Genomic DNA, 19,273 nt, shown 5'->3' on the forward strand with positions numbered 1-19,273 from the left:
TTCAATCTCAAGTTTACCTGTATGATATCCATCTAGCTCACTACTGTACATATTTGGGGATTCTACTGGGTTTTGGTTCACAGCTATAAGTATGAAAACGTATTAATACATAAAATATTAAAAAATTATGTTTATAAAATTTTATGTACGTACTGTTACTGTTTACTACTTGATTACAAATTGGACAACTTATTATATCTGCATCATCTATTATACTTCCACACTCGTATCCTACTAAATGATTACAAGGTTGAATAGTACGCGAGGTCTTTTCGGTACAACATACACAAAGCTCAATGTCTAAAAGTCAAATTTTTAATTAAATAATGATTACAAATCATATTCATGCATGTTAATACTAAAAATTTTAATTAAACAAATTATATAACTATTTTATATATTTTTTATATAGATGTGCTACTAACCAGGTTTATTAAGCGCCGCTAAAATAAAAACAAAGGAAAAACATTTTAAATTTACGCTTTAATAAAAAAAAAATTATATAAATTGATATAATATTATATATTAATATATATTATTATATTATAATATATTAGAATATTAATAATATTTAATAAAATAAATTACAAATTTGGCTAAAACATTATTTTATAACAGAATATTTTTATGAAATTAAAATAGGAATGGTACTAATTGTGAATTTTAAATTTTTTTTAACGAAATGTCATAAATACAGGATCAATAGTAAATAGAACCATAAATAATTAACAACATTAAAACGTGATGTAGTTTAAACTTTCGTATTTCTATTAAAAAATAAATAAATAATATTTTTTATAAAAATTGTTTATGTGAAATTAAATATTAAATAATCATGTACTATTATGGAATTTCAATTTAATATTAATTTTTATCATAAGGTTTTAACGTTATCGAACTAGATATCTTCGGGTGTATAAAAAATAACTAGAAATCTTATTTATTAATTGAGCTTGTTTTAAAAATTAAATAAAATTTAATGTTTTTAACATGTCGCTATAATTTTTTTTCTAAATATTACAACGTTTATGTAAAACAATTTATATTACTATTATAGCGTTTATATATATTTTTTTGGGGTATGTTGTAAAAAAACCGATATACCGATACTGATATACATATTTTTAAAAACAGTAAACTAATTATTCCTCCTTATAAAAGAAAGTATAGATGTAGCGTCAATCATGGATAAGATGAGAGAAAATAGACTTACAACTTACTTGTTAGATGGTTATAAAAGCCATGAATAAAGGCGAGGAAAAAGAAGAGGAAATTATACTATTTATAATTAAAACACCGAAATACATATAATCAGTATATCTTTTTTCCCACGAACTATTTTTAAATTATTAAATCATTAATAATTAAACATATGCTAGTAATTATTATTAATTTGGTATAATGTCTATTAATTCTATTCTACTGGTTCTTGAAAGTATAACAATACATCGATTACTATTGGTATTACAGTATATCGTTTGAAACTGATATTTATAATAATATCACCATCATGCTAGTAATATTTTCAATATCGTTAGGCATATGCTTATAAAATCAAATTTTTATTATAAAATGATTTATTTATTTTGAATTTTTTAAAGGTCATGAAAAAAATCTATCAATTAAATCTGGAACATAGAATAAAAATAGACATTTTAAAAATTTGATTAATTTTGGAACTAAAATACAGATTATTAACAAAAAATTTTTTACAGTACTTGAAATATAATATAATAAATAATAAAAAATTACTTACGTATATAAGGTTTACACAAGTTTTCAAACTCATTAATATAATTTTCGCAAAAAGGACATGATTTTTGATTCAAAACATGCATTCTATATGCACAGTTGTTTCCAATTTTATGACCGCAAGGCTTAAATGTTACTGTTAATTTTTCATCCTCACATCTATAGCATATTCCTTTATCGACTAAAAATAAATGAAAATTAGAATAATAGTGTCATTTCAAAATTAAATTAAAGTTTTTTAGTATATATATATATATATATATATATATATATACTGGCTGTCCCATCATGTTCTGACATAATTATAACTTTTGATCCATATTTTTTATTTTTATTTAATATAAAAAAATTTTTTTTTTTATTTTCAGTTTGTGTTTAGACGTCGTACAGTCCACACGTTAATTGCCACTCGCTCTGCTTTATCAGTTCTCGATAGCATGTGTATTGTTCGTTGTGTCCAGTGATTGTTGTGGTACTAGTTAGTACCGCTGGTAATGTATAAGTTATCTAATCATTCCCCAAGGCCAACCTATAAATTACCTTATCTTCTTTATTACATATATCTACAATATTATGAGTTACTCTAATCGTCCACCAACTCCTATCAGCAAAAATCCCAAATCACCAAAATACAAACATATAGCAAATAATTTTATTCCACCGCTAATTATTTCTAAAACATTAGTAGATCAAACTAGCACCAACAGTCCCGGTGACTTCTCCGACAACGAATCCGACTGGCAAACAGTCCTACCAACCTCATCAAAACGCTCAAGATCCCCAAACAGCACTTCTCCTGCCACAAAAAAACCGGACACTAAAGTTTTTTTTCTGCAAATCGTTTTTCCTCAATAGCTCCTGCTAATGAACCCCAACCAATGGATACAACAGGTACAAATCAAATTATCAATGAAAATAGAACTTCTAAACCACCTCCTATCTTTATTCATGATCAAATCAATTACAATAATTTCTGTCAAAAAAATTAAAGAATTAACTGATACCTCTGGATTTGACTGTAAATGCTCTACCAAAGGCCTTAAACTACAAACATATAGCCCTGACTCCTATAGAACGGTCATTGCTTACCTCAAGAATAATAACACCTCATTTCATTCCTTCCAACCAAAAGAGGAAAAAGCATATCATGTTGTAATCAGAAACTTGCATCATTCAACTGACACTGCTTTAATTAAACAGGAACTTTTAAATAAAGGTTTTGTCACTATAAACATAATGCCTGTAACTAACAAGCTCACCAATTCTCCCCTTCCGGGGAAATTGTAATCACTCTCCTCGTTGTGTTTGTTGTGGTGATCATCACGAATCGATAGCATGTACCAAAGATCGCAGCTCTCCTGCAAAATGCGCTTTATGTAATGATATGACCCGGCCAACTTTAGAGGTTGCCAATCTCACCTGGATCTTAAAAAAAACTATTAGAGAACTCTTCAAAAATAATCTTGCATAAAAGTCCTCTTCCACATCAACCAACAGGAGTGAAGACATATGAACCTACGCATTAAGCCTACTCACAAAACTTTCCACCATTAAATCAAGAGTCTTCTTCTTGCATGCTCAATGACAACTCAAATCAAAACCAAAATATAGCTACACAACTCTCTTCATTTATTAATGAATTTAAAGCATTAATAAACCCTCTTATATCACTTCTTACCACAGTCATTGAAAAACTTATAAATAATGCCAACAAATAATTTGCAACCATTCTACATATTTTTATGGAACGCTAACGGCATTTTACAACATTTAAATGAATTACAACTAGTTCTCAATAAAAACAAAATTAAAATCGCACTTATTTCGGAAACTCGCCTAATTGAAACTTCTTCATTTGGGATACTTGGTTATAATATTATTAGAGCTGACCACCCAAATGGTACTGCACACGGTGGTGCTGCTCTCCTCATCTCCAATAAAATTGATTATCTCTCTCTAACACCATATCTGTTCACAAATATTCAAGCAGAAAGCATATCAATAAAAATAAACTCTATCACTATTTCTATCTCCTCATTTCCCCCCAGGTAGACCTTTTCCTTCGGCCGAACTGAGTAATTTCTCTCAAACTTTAAGCTTCACCCATATCATTGGCGCTAACTTCAATGCTAAACATCAAACTTGGAGCTGTTCTACCAACACCAGGGAACGAGCTCTTCAAAATTTCATCTTTCTTAATCACCTCAAGGTATTAGCGCCTCTCTCTCCAACATACTGGCCATCACATCCCAACCGTCATCCTGATAACCTTAATTTTTTTATCACCAATATTCCTAATCAATTATCCACAGAAATCATTAACTTAAACGATCCAGCTTCTAATCATACACTTGTCTTGCTTCTCATCGGAGCCCAACCCTCCTTGAAACAAAATAGACTAACCATTACTCCGGGCATTACTAACTGGAACAAATTCAAATTTATCATCTCAAACAAAATAATTCTTAACACCAAATTAAAATATTATAATGATGTCGACCAAGCAATCGCCAAACTCCCAGAGGACATTCAAAAATCAGTTATAGACGCATCTACCCAGAGTTCTCCTCGTTCTCAATCACCCAGTCTTTCGCCAGAATTAAGACAACTCATTGCTGAAAAACGCAGAGCCAAATCAAAATGGTAACAGTCACACTACCCGGCAAACAAGATTAAGCACAATTTTCTTTCTAATAAACTAAAAGCTCTACTTAAAACTCACAAAAATAAACTGTACAAAAATCACATACAAAACCTTTCTTTCACAAACGGTTCTCTCTGGCGCAAAACTAAGTTAATACTACGGATTAAGGACTCCTTTCCCCCTCTACGCCGACCTGACAACTCACTTGCTACCTCAGACAAAGAAAAAGCAGATGCCCTCGCGGAAGAACTATCAAGAATTTTCAAACCATATATTATCTCTACACCAGCACTTCATATGTCGACAGTCATGGAGTGTCTTCAGTCAACTTTACCTATGGCTCTTCCTGCTAAACCAACCTCCCCCCAGTAGAGATAGTGAATATCATAAAAAAAATGGCAAACAACAAATCCCCAGGTCATGGCCTTATCTTTTAACAAAGTAGTTAAAAATCTCTCAATGAAAGTGATCGTCCATCTAACTCATATTTATAACGCAGCCCTTCGTTTATCATACTTTCCAACTACCTGGAAATCATCAGTCATTGGCACTGTGCTCAAACCTGGCAAGCCATCAGAAAACCCCTCTTTCTATAGGCCCATTAGCCTACTGCCGGTATTGGGAAAAATTCTAGAAAAAATCATTCTCAAGCGCATTACCAATAAAGTACAATCAAACAACATTATCCCTAACTTGCAATTTGGCTTCCGCTCACAACATGCCACAACTCACCAATTCCACCGGGTCGCTGGTTTGTCTCATCTGCACTCGAAACCAAAAAATACTGCGCCGGAGTCTTTTTGGATGTTGCGAAAGCATTTAGTACCGTCTGGCATAACAGTCTTCTTTACAAACTTAAAAATACTTTTCCAGCTCCACTGTACTTAATACTAAAATCCTATTTTGAAAACCGCTCATTTAATGTTCGTTACAACCTGCAACATTCAAATCAATTCTATCCCTCAAGGCAGTGATATCGCTCCATTCTCATATACTATTTATACGTCAGACCTGCCTACATCTGAAAACACTATAGTCGGAACTTATGCTGATGATACCGCCCTATTATCAGCTTCTCCCGACCACAACATTGCGTCTCAACAACTTCAAACTCACCTTAATACTCTTTCACAATGCTTCACCAACTGGAAAATAAAAATGAATGAATCAAAGTCTTACTTTGTTATTTTTTTACTTAGACCTCTTAACTGCCCAGCTGTATCAATTAACAATATCATCATTCCTCACTCGAATGAAGTTAAATACCTCGGTCTTACATTCGACAAGCACCTAACTTAGTCTTGTCATCTTAAAGATAAGCGTAAAAAACTAAATTCCAGACTCCATCTGTTAAGGCCACTTCTCCGTTCTAACCTAACCATATCCATCAAAATAATTTTGTACTAAACTCTTCTTCAACCAATATGGACATATGGTATTGTAATCTGGGGTTCTGCTAAGGCCTCAAATAAAAGAATTATTTAAGCATTCCAAAACATCTGCCAGCGGATAATCACTGGTACACCCTGGTTGGTCTCAAACGAGACCTTAAATTCCAACCTCAAACTACCTTCAATCAATGATACTGCTGCTATATATTATAAACGCTTCCACGCCAAGTTACAGGATATTTCCAACCAACTAGTACACGATTTAGCTTCTTTAACACTTCCTGGGAACCTTACAAGACGCCACAAAAAGAAATTGGTGCCGCGACTTAAATACCTAAAAATAATAACTTAATAATATTAAGAGATGTCTCAAATATATGACTTCCTCCTCATGTACAAATACATTGTCAACTGTCTATAAATTATAAATATTACTTATTGTGCATACTGTATAGATTGTAATTTTTCAAATAAAGTCAATTTAAAAAAAAAAAAAATTTATTTTGTTTAAATTTCAAAATTATTTTTTACCTTTTTTCTAACAAAAAATGTTGATGGGTCAATAACAACTTTAGTATAAATAGTTATTGGGTACTACTAATCACCATTGAAGTAATTAAAAATGTATAACTTGAACTTTATTTTCAGATATTATAATGTAAGTTATAAGTAAAATTTCATATACGAATACGTTTTCCATAAACGCTTTAATAAATGCTTTAAATTTACATTTTTGCTTAAATTTTTTTTTTCTTTAAAATTACATGTTTAATGATAAATAACTGTAATTTTTCTAGAATTTTTTAATTGTAAAAGACTACAAAAACATTATAAATAAAAAAACACCATCATATATTGGAAATAAGTACCATAGTTTGATAACATCATTATTTCTGTTTTGCATAATGGACAATATTTGTGACCATACGCAAATAATCTACTTGCACATTCATTTCCGATTTTATGTAAACAAGGTAAAAATTTTACTGTTAATTTCTCTTCATGACACAAGAAGCACATTTCATCATCTACCAAAATGTAATAATTAATAAATTCAATGACATAATTTATAATTGTACATTTTGATTAGGTTTAAAAATAATGAAAATTAATTAAAATATTCTTAAGCGAATAATAATAATTTATTTCCGAACTAATGAAGCATTTTAAAATTATAAGAACTAAAAATACTTTTTTTAGGGAATAAAGTTTTTATAATTTTCTTTTTCTTTTTCTTGCAAAAAAATAATTAAAATAAAAGAAAAATGAAGATAATTGATTATAATTCAATTTACATTAAAAACAATTTATTTTAGCAAATACAAAAAGTATTGCATTCATAATTCATTTTAGAAATTAGAAAAATAGGAATTTACATGTTAATATGTTTATTAGATATTGAATAATACAACAAATCAAGAAACAAGAACATTTATAAAGATTTTTTTGTAAGATACAGCACATGTTAGTTTAAAAATTTCAAAAATAAATATATTTATTAATATTATGTTTATATATGATGTTATATTTATATATATATATATATATTATCTACTGCGTTGATGTCTTGTAGAGTATATCGAGTTGATAACCATAACATAGCTAACTGACAACTGTTATAAATTTTAACAAAGTTATCAAATCATTTTACCTTTTTTTAAAATAATTATTGTATTCTTAAATTATGCTAAAAAACTATGTTTATTAAAAAGTAAAGTATTTTTATTTTTTCAATATTTCATTAGAACTTCTCTTATAAAAGATTTTAGATATAAATTTTAAAACAAGTTATTGAGTTATAAACAGAGGTGGCTCGTGGGTGCTACTGGTGGAGATGTGACTTTAAATATACTACCACTAGCAATAGGTATATAAAACCCAGCACAATGGGATCGCAGAACAATGGTGACGTGGCATAGTTGGAACAAGTGTAATGATATTTGACAGTGATTAAAATCACTGTCATAAAAAACACTTCGATGCAAATCTGTATATAGTGTTGAATTTTAAAAAATTGGTAGATTATTCCAAAGGCTACATGATCTGCTATTTCTTTATTTATATCCTAATTAAGATAAAGTATGACGAATGAAAAAGAGATATAAATATTATTTCTCATAAAAAAATTGTATTTATCCATACACTTTTTAATAAGTTATAGCATTATAAAGTTAGAAATGTAAAAAATAAAACCGAGAATTTTCACACGAAAATAGCATATGGTATTTTTACCATGAAGACAATATAAAGTCCTAATTTTTTTAGCTTTGATGCGAAGCTGAGAAGGTTTTGGTTTTACTAACATGTGTTTTTAGCTTCGATGCGAAGCTGAGAAGGTATTGGTTTTACTAAGATGTGTTTTTTTTTTTATTTTTTTTGTGTCTGTTACCACTTTTTCTCAGCTCTCACCGAACCGATTTCTTTCAACGATACGTCAAAAGATCACAAATCGTATCTAGTCGAAGACATTACCCTTAAAAATTGAAAAAAATTCCCTCGTTCCCCGTAAAAGGGGGAAACCTCCAAAAAAATGACAAATTTAAAAATCGCTAATTTTCGAAATTTTTTCAATTTTTTTTACTTAAAAGTGCCATAACTTTTTCAAAAATAAACACATCAATATAATTCTTTTTTATAAGGATGCATAATATTATTACCTTTCATTTGGTATATTTTTTTCATAAATCTGACTCTTTACCTGCCCACAAGGGGAGATTTAAAATGACAACTTTTTCACAAAAAATTGACTTTTTCAACTTAACTTTTGAAAGTGTTCCGGAAGGTCTGACACTTTTATATATATCTTAAATTAAAGCTAATGTAATATAATTTATAATGGAAAAAAAAAATTTCGGACTTTATTTTGTCTTCACTGTGAAAATAGCTACCAAATGCTATTATTGTGTGAAAATTCTCAATTTTATTTTTTACATTTTTAACATTATAATGCTATAACTTATTGAAAAGTGTATTGATCAATATAATATTTTTATGGGAAATACTATTTTTTAATAATTCCTTTTTCATTCGACATACTTTATCTTGATCAGTATATTAATAAGGACCTAGCAGAACATGTAGCATGTAGAGTTTGGAATAATCCACCAATTTTTTAAAATTAAACACTATCTAAAGATTTGCATCGAAGCGTTTTTTTTTGATAGTGATTTTAATCACTGTCAGATATCATTATANAAAAAAAAAATTTCGGACTTTATCTTATCTTCATGGTGAAAATGGCTACCGAATGCTATTTTTGTGTGAAAATTTTCGATTTTGTATTTTCCATTTTTAACTTTATTATGCTATAACTTTTTGAAAAATGTATGGATCAATACAATCTTTTTATGAGAAATAGTATTTATATACATTATTCATTCGACATACTTTTTTTTAAATCAGACTATTTCCTTATATACCCCCCTCGTAATCTAAAAATCTAAAAAATTCATATAGAAAGTAGAACTTTTTCAACTTAACTTTTGAAAGTGTTCCGGAAGGTCTGACACTTTTATATATATCTTAAATTAAAGCTAATGTAATATACTTTATTATGGTAAAAAAAAATTTCGGACTTTATTTTATCTTCATGGTGAAAACAGACATTAAACTTAATAAAAAAAATACGATTTTTGTAAAAAAATTCTTTTTTATATTTTTAACTTTATAATGCTATAACTTCTCGAAAGATGTATGGATCAATATAATTCTTTTTTTTGTAGATGCATGATGTCTTTACCTATCATTTGGTATATTTTTTTTATAAATCTGACTTTTTACCTGCCTACAGGGGGGGATTCAAAATGACAACTTTTTCACAAAAAATTGACTTTTTCAACTAAACTTTTGAAAGTGTTCCGGAAGGTCTGACACTTTTATATATATCTTAAATTAAAGCTAATGTAATATATTTTATTATGGGAAAAAAAAATTTTGGACTTTATTTTATCTTCATGGTGAAAACAGACATTAAACTTAATAAAAAAAAATACGATTTTTGTAAAAAAATTCTTTTTTATATTTTTAACTTTATAATGCTATAACTTTTTGAAAGATGTATGGATCAATATAATTCTTTTTTTTTGTAGATGCATGATGTCTTTACCTATCATTTGGTATATTTTTTTTATAAATCTGACTTTTTACCTGCCTACAGATAGGGATTCAAAATGACAACTTTTTCACAAAAAATTGACTTTTTCAACTTTAATTTTGAAAGTGTTCCGGAAAGTCTGACACTTTTCTATATATATTAAATTAAAGCTAATGTAATATACTTTATTATGTAAAAAAAAAATTTCGGACTTTATTAATCACTGTCAGATATCATTATACTTGATCCATCTATGCCACGTCACCACTGTTCCGCGACCCCCCTGTGATGGGTTTTTTTTAATATTATAGTACACGATAAAACCTTAAATTTGATTCAGCTTTGAATTATGTAGATATTCTGTTGCTTTGTAAAACACTTCAATGCAATGCATTTTTACAGAAAAATGTATTTTTGTCTTTTTTTTTTTGTGTCTGTTACCACTTTTTCTCAGCTCTCACCGAACCAATTTCTTTCAATACAACAAAAGATCGCATCTAGTCGAAGACATTACCCTCAAAAATTGAACAATTTTCCCTTGTTCCCCGCAAATAGGAGAAATATCCAAAAAAATTACAATTTTAAAAATCGGTAAATTTTATCATTTTTTTCACTTTTCTTTCTTAAAATTGCTATAACTTTTTTAAAAATAATCGAATCAATATAATTTTTTTTTATATAGATGCATGATATCATAACCTTTCATTTAGTATATTTTTTTATATGTGACCCTCTACTTGCCCACAGGGGGGGATTTAAAATGACAACTTTTTCACAAAAAATTAATTTTTTCAACTAGATTTTTGAAAATGTTCCGGAAGGTCTGACACTTTTATATATATCTTAAATTAAAGTTAATGTAATGTACTTTATTATGAAAAAAAAAAATTCGGACTTTATTTTGTCTTTACGGTTAAAATGTCTACCGTATGCTATTTTTGTATGAAAATTATCGATTTTATTTTTTACATTTTTAACTTTATTATGCTATAACTTTTTGAAAAATGTATGGATCAATACAATTTTTTCATGAAAAGTAGTATTTATATACATATTTCATCCAACATACTTTTTTTTTAAATCAGACTTATTTCCTATTATACGGGGGGGTTTCAAATCTGAAAAATTCATATAGAAAGTAGAACTTTTTCAACTTATCTTTTAAAAGTGTTTCGAAAAGTCGAACACTTTTATATATATGTTAAATTAAAGCTAATGTAATGTACTTTATTATGCAAAAAAAAAATTTCGGACTTTATTTTGTCTTCACTGTGAAAATAGCTACCAAATGCTATTATTGTGTGAAAATTCTCGATTTTATTTTTTACATTTTTAACTTTATAATGTTATAACTTATTGAAAAGTGTATTGATCAACATAATTTTTTAATGAGAAATAATATTTTTTAATAATCCCTTTTTCCTTCGACATACTTTATCTTAATCAGGATATTATTAAGGAACTAGCAGATTATGTAGCTTTTGGAATAATATACCAATTTTTTAAAATTAAACACTATCTAAAGATTTGCACCGAAACGTTTTTTTTTGATAGTGATTTTAATGACTGTCAAATATCATTATACTTGATCCAACTTTGCCACGTCATCACTATGCCGCAACCCCCCTGTGCTGGGTTTTTTTCTATGATAAAGTACATTACATTATCTTTAATTTAAGATATATATAAAAGTGTCAGACTTTCTGGAACACTTTTAAAAGTTAAGTTGAAAAAGTTAAAAAGTTTTCATTTTAAATCCTTCCTTGTGGGCAGGTAAAAGGTCAAATTTATAAAAAAAATATAGTTATAAAATATAGTAAAACCAATACTATCTCAGCTTCGTATCGAAGCTAAAAATCATCAAATTATATATAATAAAATAAAACACAATACACATATTATTATTTTAAAGGTTGCAATAGAAAAAGTAAATGAGAATAATAATAATAGCAATTAAAGTATACTCATTATAATATTATAGCAACCGAAAACGACGAGTGGACATGCAGTTAATTCTAATAATAAATTACCCAATATACAAGTAATTTACCGTATGGACGACACTGCCGGTTGTCCAAACACTACTTGTGTGGCATACGTGTATCCGCTTATACACCAAGTATCCAAAGGGAAACAACTATAATGTTCGCACACGACATTTTAATAATTATAATTATTTTAAAATTTGCATTTTAAATAATAAATATTTCTTAAAAATGTAGAATTAAAAATATACAATTAATTTTCTTCTTTCAATTAATTTTAGTAGGGGGTGCAAATGTTCTGTCGTCCAAACCACGAGCCGCCACTGATTTTAATACATAGATTGAGGATATGTACTAGATTCTATGTAGTGTGGCGCGGAGTATACATTATAAGTATTCTCAATTATGATCTATACCGACATAAAAATTTTACTTTTAAAAAAGTACAAGTATTCAGAAATTATTTAAAAAAATGATAATTGTATGGGGAGTTATAAGAGTTGTCTGTTAGATCTGTTCCAACAATTATTTATGATGTAATATTTATTAAATTTTTTCTCGTATAAAACAAAAAATAATTTACCTTTTATCATTTCTACAGCCTCATTGTTTTGCGCTAGTAAAATTATTATTTTTTTATTAATTCAAATTAAAAAGAAAGTTATTGTATTCTAAATTTATGTACCCCTTTCAATAATATTTTTATATCATATAATATAAAAGTTTTTTTGGATGAGTTAATTTTATTTTTGAAGGCCCTTCCCAAAGCGTGAGCTTAGCCTCCATGCTATGAGCATGTTGACTTTAAAATCTACATTATATTTATATTTTAAACTTTGATGATTTGACTGTATCTCTCATCCTCAATACATTCCATTTCTTGGCCAATTTGGGGTAGTTAAATATCTATAATCATTTCAGTCTTATCAATTTACAACACTAGTTAAATGTTTACATGTATTGTTAAGAAACACAAAAAATTTCTTCACAAAATTTGAGATGAAATCTATAAAATATTTAACTGTCCCTAGTTTAAACATCATCCAAAGTTGGCCCGTTTTACAGTGTTAAAAATAAAATGTATGTAATTTATTAATTACATAATCCTTAAGCACAACATGCAGTTTGCTAATAAAATTTACAACTTTAATAATAATTGTTACTTACTTTTAGATACTTCCAATGATTTTGTGGCATTGACAAACACTACAAATTTAATTTTTCTTAGATTTATTTATTTATAATTTAAATATAGTTGTTAAATTATTTAACTTCTTCATTTTTGAGATGATGACTAGCAAATTCAAAATTAACTAGAGATATTTGACCCCTTTTTAATGTCAAACTTTATAAATATTTTCATTATAGTCACTACATTAAGTAACAACGTTTCTACCCACTAGGCCAGGCTGAACTCTTATTAAAGACCAAAAACTGTTGGGATACCTTATATTAAACCAGTTTATTATACTGGTCAGCTATTATTAACTACTCGATTACTCGCAAAATAAATATAGAGTGATTGATTAACTATGACTCACAAATTATCTCTGAAATTATAAGAGTTATCTTTGTTATTATGTTTCTATCTTGGGCTACTCAGTGAGTAAAATTATATTTATATGATCATCCCTTATGCCTTAAATCAGTATCAACTTTCAATTTTTATATGTTAACTCTATTTTTTTTTATATAATCAGATTAGATTTAGTTTTATAAAAATTGTTCATAAAAAACGTTTTAAATTTTATTCAATTGTCAGCTATAATTCATTAAATTTTAGGGGACGTGAATATTATTCACGTTGATTTATAAAAGACGCGCACATTTTACGATTATACAATACGGTGTACAATACACCGATGATTATTATCTGTACAATAAATATTAACGTTACTGTATTTACNAATACGGTGTACAATACACCGATGATTATTATCTGTACAATAAATATTAACCTTACTGTATTTACCCGACTACTGTTTTATTTGTTAAATCCTCTAAAATTTAAATAATGATATCTCGTTTAAAATTTATTTTTTTTTTTTTTTGAGAATTTTTTTTTATGCTCAACAAGATTAATAAAAAAAAACTGGGTTGCGATTTGAAAAACTAAAGTTGATATTGATTTAAGGGTTAAGGGATGAAAATGAAATCTTTATTTTTCTTGACAAGTAGTTTAACAAAGTTTTATAACAAATAAAATAATTACTTATATGGTAACACTAATATTTTTAATGAAAATTCGTGAGGCATAGTTAGTCAATCAACCTGTTCAATATAGAAAAAATAATTTTTGATTTCTTTTAGTTACATACAATTCTTAATTTATCAATTGATAATTACTTTTTAAAATCATCTATTATAACTTAATATTAAACTTAAACTTAAACTTAGGTTATCAATTTATTTTTAAAATGACAACGTACATATATTTAACTAGTTCATAAAATATAAAATGATGTAATTAAAAAAATAACTGGTTGATTACAACATTTGGACTAGTATTTCAAAAGTTATTAAAAATTTTAATGAAAAACTGGAGGCGATAAGTGGATGCTACTATTTTTATCTCTTGTCATTTCACAGCCGTACTCTTTGCCACGCTTATATATAAAAATGAAAATAACTTAAAGTACTGTTCCAAAAGATGTTATTTTCTTAATTAGACTTTTTTCTATTTTATAAGTTAATTAAATATGTATGTTACTACTATGAAAATTAACTTGAGACCCTTACATGTAGTAAGGTTTAATTCGAATAATCAAGAGGTTTATATTAACCAATCATCCTTTATGTATATTGCTCTTTATAATTTTTATTTACTTAATTATAGTACTTCTTTTGTAATGAATTACAAACTATTTTAATTACATAAGTTATGAACAACCTAATAATATCTATTTAACCCCTCTGTGGTTTTGAGAAACATGTGCTTAACAAATCTAAATACCTAGTTCGTCATTAGAAGTATTACAAATTAAAAATTTTAAAATGACCGAAAAAAAATTACCTTTTATGAAACAGATAATCACAATAATAATTGAAGTAGCATTATTCTGAAATAGAATTAGTAAAATATTATCACATTATTATAACTGCATTAAAAAAATATGTACATTTTCATTTCAAGTTATTAATTTTTATATATGATAAATTTTTAACATACTTATACATGATACAGTTATTTAAATTAAAATAAAATACATAACTTAAAATTGTATAACATATTATTTTATTCATATAATTAAGAAAAAAATATATTATGCAAGTATAAGAGTAAATTATGGTAATTAATATCGAAAACCATTTTTACATTCGATGCGAAGCTGAGAAGGTATTAATTTTACCATGATGTGTTTATTTTATTTTTTTTGTGTCGGTCACTACATTTTCTCAGTTCTCACTGGTCCGATTTTTTTTAATGATAACGTCAAAAGATACAAATTGATTATAGTTGAAAGCATTATCCTCAAAAATTGAAAATTTTGCCCTTGTTCCCCGTAAATAGTAAAAATCGCCCTAAAAATTACCATTTTTAATATCGGTAAATTTCGACATTTTTTTTTTTCTTAAAATTGTCATAACTTATTGAAAAATGAACAAATCAAAATAATTATTTTTGATATTGAAATCTTAGATATTTTCCTTTTATTTGAAAAAGTTTTTTGGAAAATCTGACTCTTTATCTGACCACAGAGGGGATTCGAAATTACAACTTCTGCACAAAAAATTAACTTTTTCAACTTAAGTTTTGAAAATATTCTAGGAATACTCCGAGCTTCGAACATACGTTAAAATAAAGCTTATGTTATGTAATATAATTTCAAGTAAAAAAAAATTGTTCTGATGAATTATCTTCCATGTCGTAGTTAAAAAACATGCTATTTTGGTGTTTAAATTTGAGATTTCATATTGTATTTTTGTAACTTTAAATTACTATAACTTTTTGAAAAACATATGGATCAATACAATTTTTTTTCATAAATACTTTATGTTTAATTATTTTGTTTGACATATTTTTTTTTTAATCGGACCATTTTTCTTTATACAGGTGGGATTTCAATTTTTAAAAATATGTGTAAAGAATGCAAACTTTTTCAACTTAACTTTTGAAAATGATCCGGAAATACTCCATACTTTAAATATATATTTTTTGTGTCTGCGATTTATTTTTCTAACACTCACTTAATCTACTTTTTTCAACGATATGTCAAATGCATATTTAGTTGATGATATTATCCTCAAAAATTGAAAACAAATACCTTAATTAAATAATAAATATAGTTTAAAAGCGTGTTTTTTTAGTTTTTTTAAACTATATTTATTTTTCACTTTATGGTTTCATGTTATGATAGTAGTTACTATCAATATCATAGTTGTAACGAGTAATCAGTGTTCGATTCCAAGGAGAGAGTCTGAGAAACGGCTACCACATCTAAGGAATGCAGCAGGTGCGTAAATTACCCACTCCCGGAACATGGAGGTAGTGACGAAAAATGACGATACGGTAATCGGAATGAATACACTCTATATCTCTTAATGAGAATAAAGCGTGTTAATATATATTGTTAATAGTAATTAGAATATATAATAATATATATAATAATATACATGTAGTAAAGCGACTGGAGTACGTAACCGTATCATGCACGAGGTATAGCTGTGTTTTGTCGGCGGGCGGGAGCGGGGGAACGTTGTACGCGAGGCATATGCGGCGACTGTAGGAATATGTAAATATATATACGTAAGCCGCATTACATGCGAGTGGTATTGGTCAGTCAAAATAAAAATTTTTTTATATATATATAATTGATGTCACGCACTCGTGTACGGGTACGAAAACCAAAAATTAAACTATACAGGAAAATATTGTTGATGGTAAGTGGTGAGCGGGGTGGGGTGAATGCGTTACTTTTTTTAAAGTCCAAAAAGTAATTTTTTAATTTGTGTTGGCTAAAATAGTAAATTTTATCAGGTGACAGTTGCCGAATCCGTAGAACTTGTCTCTATCACGCTTAGGGTAAGAAGATCAAATCCGTCTATGACTATTAATATTTTGCATTTTTTTTTGAGTTAGAATAAAATTTTCAAATTTGATATTTATCTCATTTAGATTCAATAACTTCAATAAATATAAAGAATCCTATCACTATAGTGTCTCCTCGTGAGAAGAAATTTATATTCATATTAATATTATTTTACTATGTGGTTCTTTTTGTGGCTACGATACGTCAACTGATTTCAATTTGTATTTATTTAAGTTATTACTCTTAAAAATCGAAAAAATAATCATATTCAAATAAAAAGTAGCTTAACCAGCTTTTTCCATACAAACAATTGAAATCATTAATTTCTAATATTTTTAAAGTATTTATTGTCGAATTAGATTTAATATGATAAAAGTATTCAACTACAAAAGTAAATAATTTTACATTGTAATTCGTTAATTTTTTAACTCTATTTGTGTGTGCTACTACCAGTCTATAATATTCCAAATTTTTTTTGTAACGTGTTGCTATTTAAATCATAAATCTAAAAAAAAATGATATTTAGTTTCACATGAATTGAACAATGGATTTTTACAATTATAATCAAATTTTATAATAAGCTAAATTGAGTAGATATTTTTAACAACTTTTTTTATTGGTTTTTTTAGTTAAAGTAAATCATTAAAATTAATATACTTCCCCATATTTCGATTGTAGAATATTTTTAAACGCTAAAAGTTAATTAGAAATGATTACTATGATTTCTATTTAAATGATATATTACGATATAAATACAAAAAAAATTGAGCTTTTCTGATAAATGTACTGTATATAGTAATTATAAAATTTCATTATTGCATATTAATCTTAAAAATTTCATTTTTTTCTATCTAATAATGTCAATTTCAAACTTGCAAGTAAAGATAAAAGTTATAGTAATAAATTTTTTTTTTTTTGTTAAAATTTTCACTTTAAAGGACAAAAAAAAGTAGATTCAAAATGATTACTTTTAACATATTAAAAATCAAAATCAATAATAATTTGAAAAGAATTAATTTTAAAAATTATATAATATATAATTAAAAGAATTACTAATCTGGGTGTAATTAAGGAAATAGAAGTTAATGTTGCTTTTGTAATTATCTATCAATTTTTTAGAATTATACACTATCTACAAATTTGCATCGAAAGGTTTCTTATGATAGTGATTTTAATCACTGTCAGATTAAATCTATACTGGACCCAACTATGCCACGACCCCACTGTGCTGGGTTTTTTTTCTTTTAAGTTAAAAAACCCAGCACAGGGGGGTCGCGGCACAGTGGTGACGTAGCATAGTTGGATCAAGTATAATGATATCTGACAGTGATTAAAATCACTATAAAAAAAAAACGCTTCGATGCAAATCTTTAGATAGTGTTTAATTTTAAAAAATTGGTGGATTATTCCAAAAGCTTCATAAACTGCTAGTTCCTTATTAATATCCTGATTAAGACAAAGTATGTCGAATAAAAAAGAGATTATTAGAAAATAGTATTTCCCATAAAAAAATTATATTGATCAATACACTTTTCAATAAGTTATAGCATTATAATGTTAAAAATGTAAAAAAAAAAATTGAGAATTTTCACACAATAATAGCATTTGGTAGCCATTTTCACCTTGAAGATAAAATAAAGTCCGAAATTTTTTTTTTCCATGATAAAGTATATTACATTAGCTTTAATTTAAGATATATATAAAAGTGTCAGACTTTCCGGAACACTTTCAAAATTTAAGTTGAAAAAGTCAATTTTTTGTGAAAAAGTTGTCATTTTGAATCCCCCCCTGTAGGCAGGTAAAAAGTCAGATTTATAAAAAAAATATACCAAATGATAGGTAAAGACATCATGCATCTACAAAAAAAAGAATTATATTGATCCATACATCTTTCGAGAAGTTATAGCATTATAAAGTTAAAAATATAAAAAAGAATTTTTTTACAAAAATCGTATTTTTTTTATTAAGTTTAATGTCTGTTTTCACCATGAAGATAAAATAAAGTCCGAAATTTTTTTTTACCATTATAAAGTATATTACATTAGCTTTAATTTAAGATATATATAAAAGTGTCAGACCTTCCGGAACACTTTCAAAAGTTACGTTGAAAAAGTTCTACTTTCTATATGCATTTTTATGTTTTGAATCCCCCCTGTATTTAGGGAAATGGTCCGATTTAAAAAAACAGTATGTCGAATGAAAGATCTATATAAATACTACTTCTCATAAAAAAATTGTAATGATTCATACATTTTTCAAAAAGTTATAGCATAATAAAGTTAAAAATGGAAAATACAAAATCGAAAATTTTCACACAAAAATAGCATTCGGTAGCCATTTTCACCATGAAGATAAGATAAAGTCCGAAATTTTTTTTT

General features: G+C 27.0%; 1 protein-coding gene across 5 annotated transcripts in view; it reads right to left on the reverse strand.

Moving 5' to 3' along the window:
* LOC126895847 (E3 ubiquitin-protein ligase MIB1-like) overlaps positions 1–19,273 on the reverse strand; it is a 39,683-nt gene that overhangs the window by 18,552 nt on the left and 1,858 nt on the right. For 3 of the 5 annotated variants that reach the window (XM_050668122.1, XM_050668120.1, XM_050668119.1), the window contains exons 2-9: positions 14,879–14,924; positions 13,033–13,071; positions 12,449–12,481; positions 6,657–6,815; positions 1,757–1,933; positions 426–443; positions 154–300; positions 18–83 (exon numbers count right to left, since the gene is read on the reverse strand). In XM_050668122.1, coding sequence (XP_050524079.1) covers positions 18–83; positions 154–300; positions 426–443; positions 1,757–1,933; positions 6,657–6,815; positions 12,449–12,481; positions 13,033–13,071; positions 14,879–14,924 — 685 coding nt within the window. The remainder of the gene's footprint in view (positions 1–17; positions 84–153; positions 301–425; positions 444–1,756; positions 1,934–6,656; positions 6,816–12,448; positions 12,482–13,032; positions 13,072–14,878; positions 14,925–19,273) is intronic. The other 2 variants (XM_050668123.1, XM_050668121.1) reach the window with 2 other exon arrangements.

This window comes from Daktulosphaira vitifoliae, unplaced genomic scaffold (assembly GCF_025091365.1).
Source record: "Daktulosphaira vitifoliae isolate Bord-2020 unplaced genomic scaffold, ASM2509136v1 Scaffold_1, whole genome shotgun sequence".
NCBI lineage: Eukaryota > Metazoa > Arthropoda > Insecta > Hemiptera > Phylloxeridae > Daktulosphaira > Daktulosphaira vitifoliae.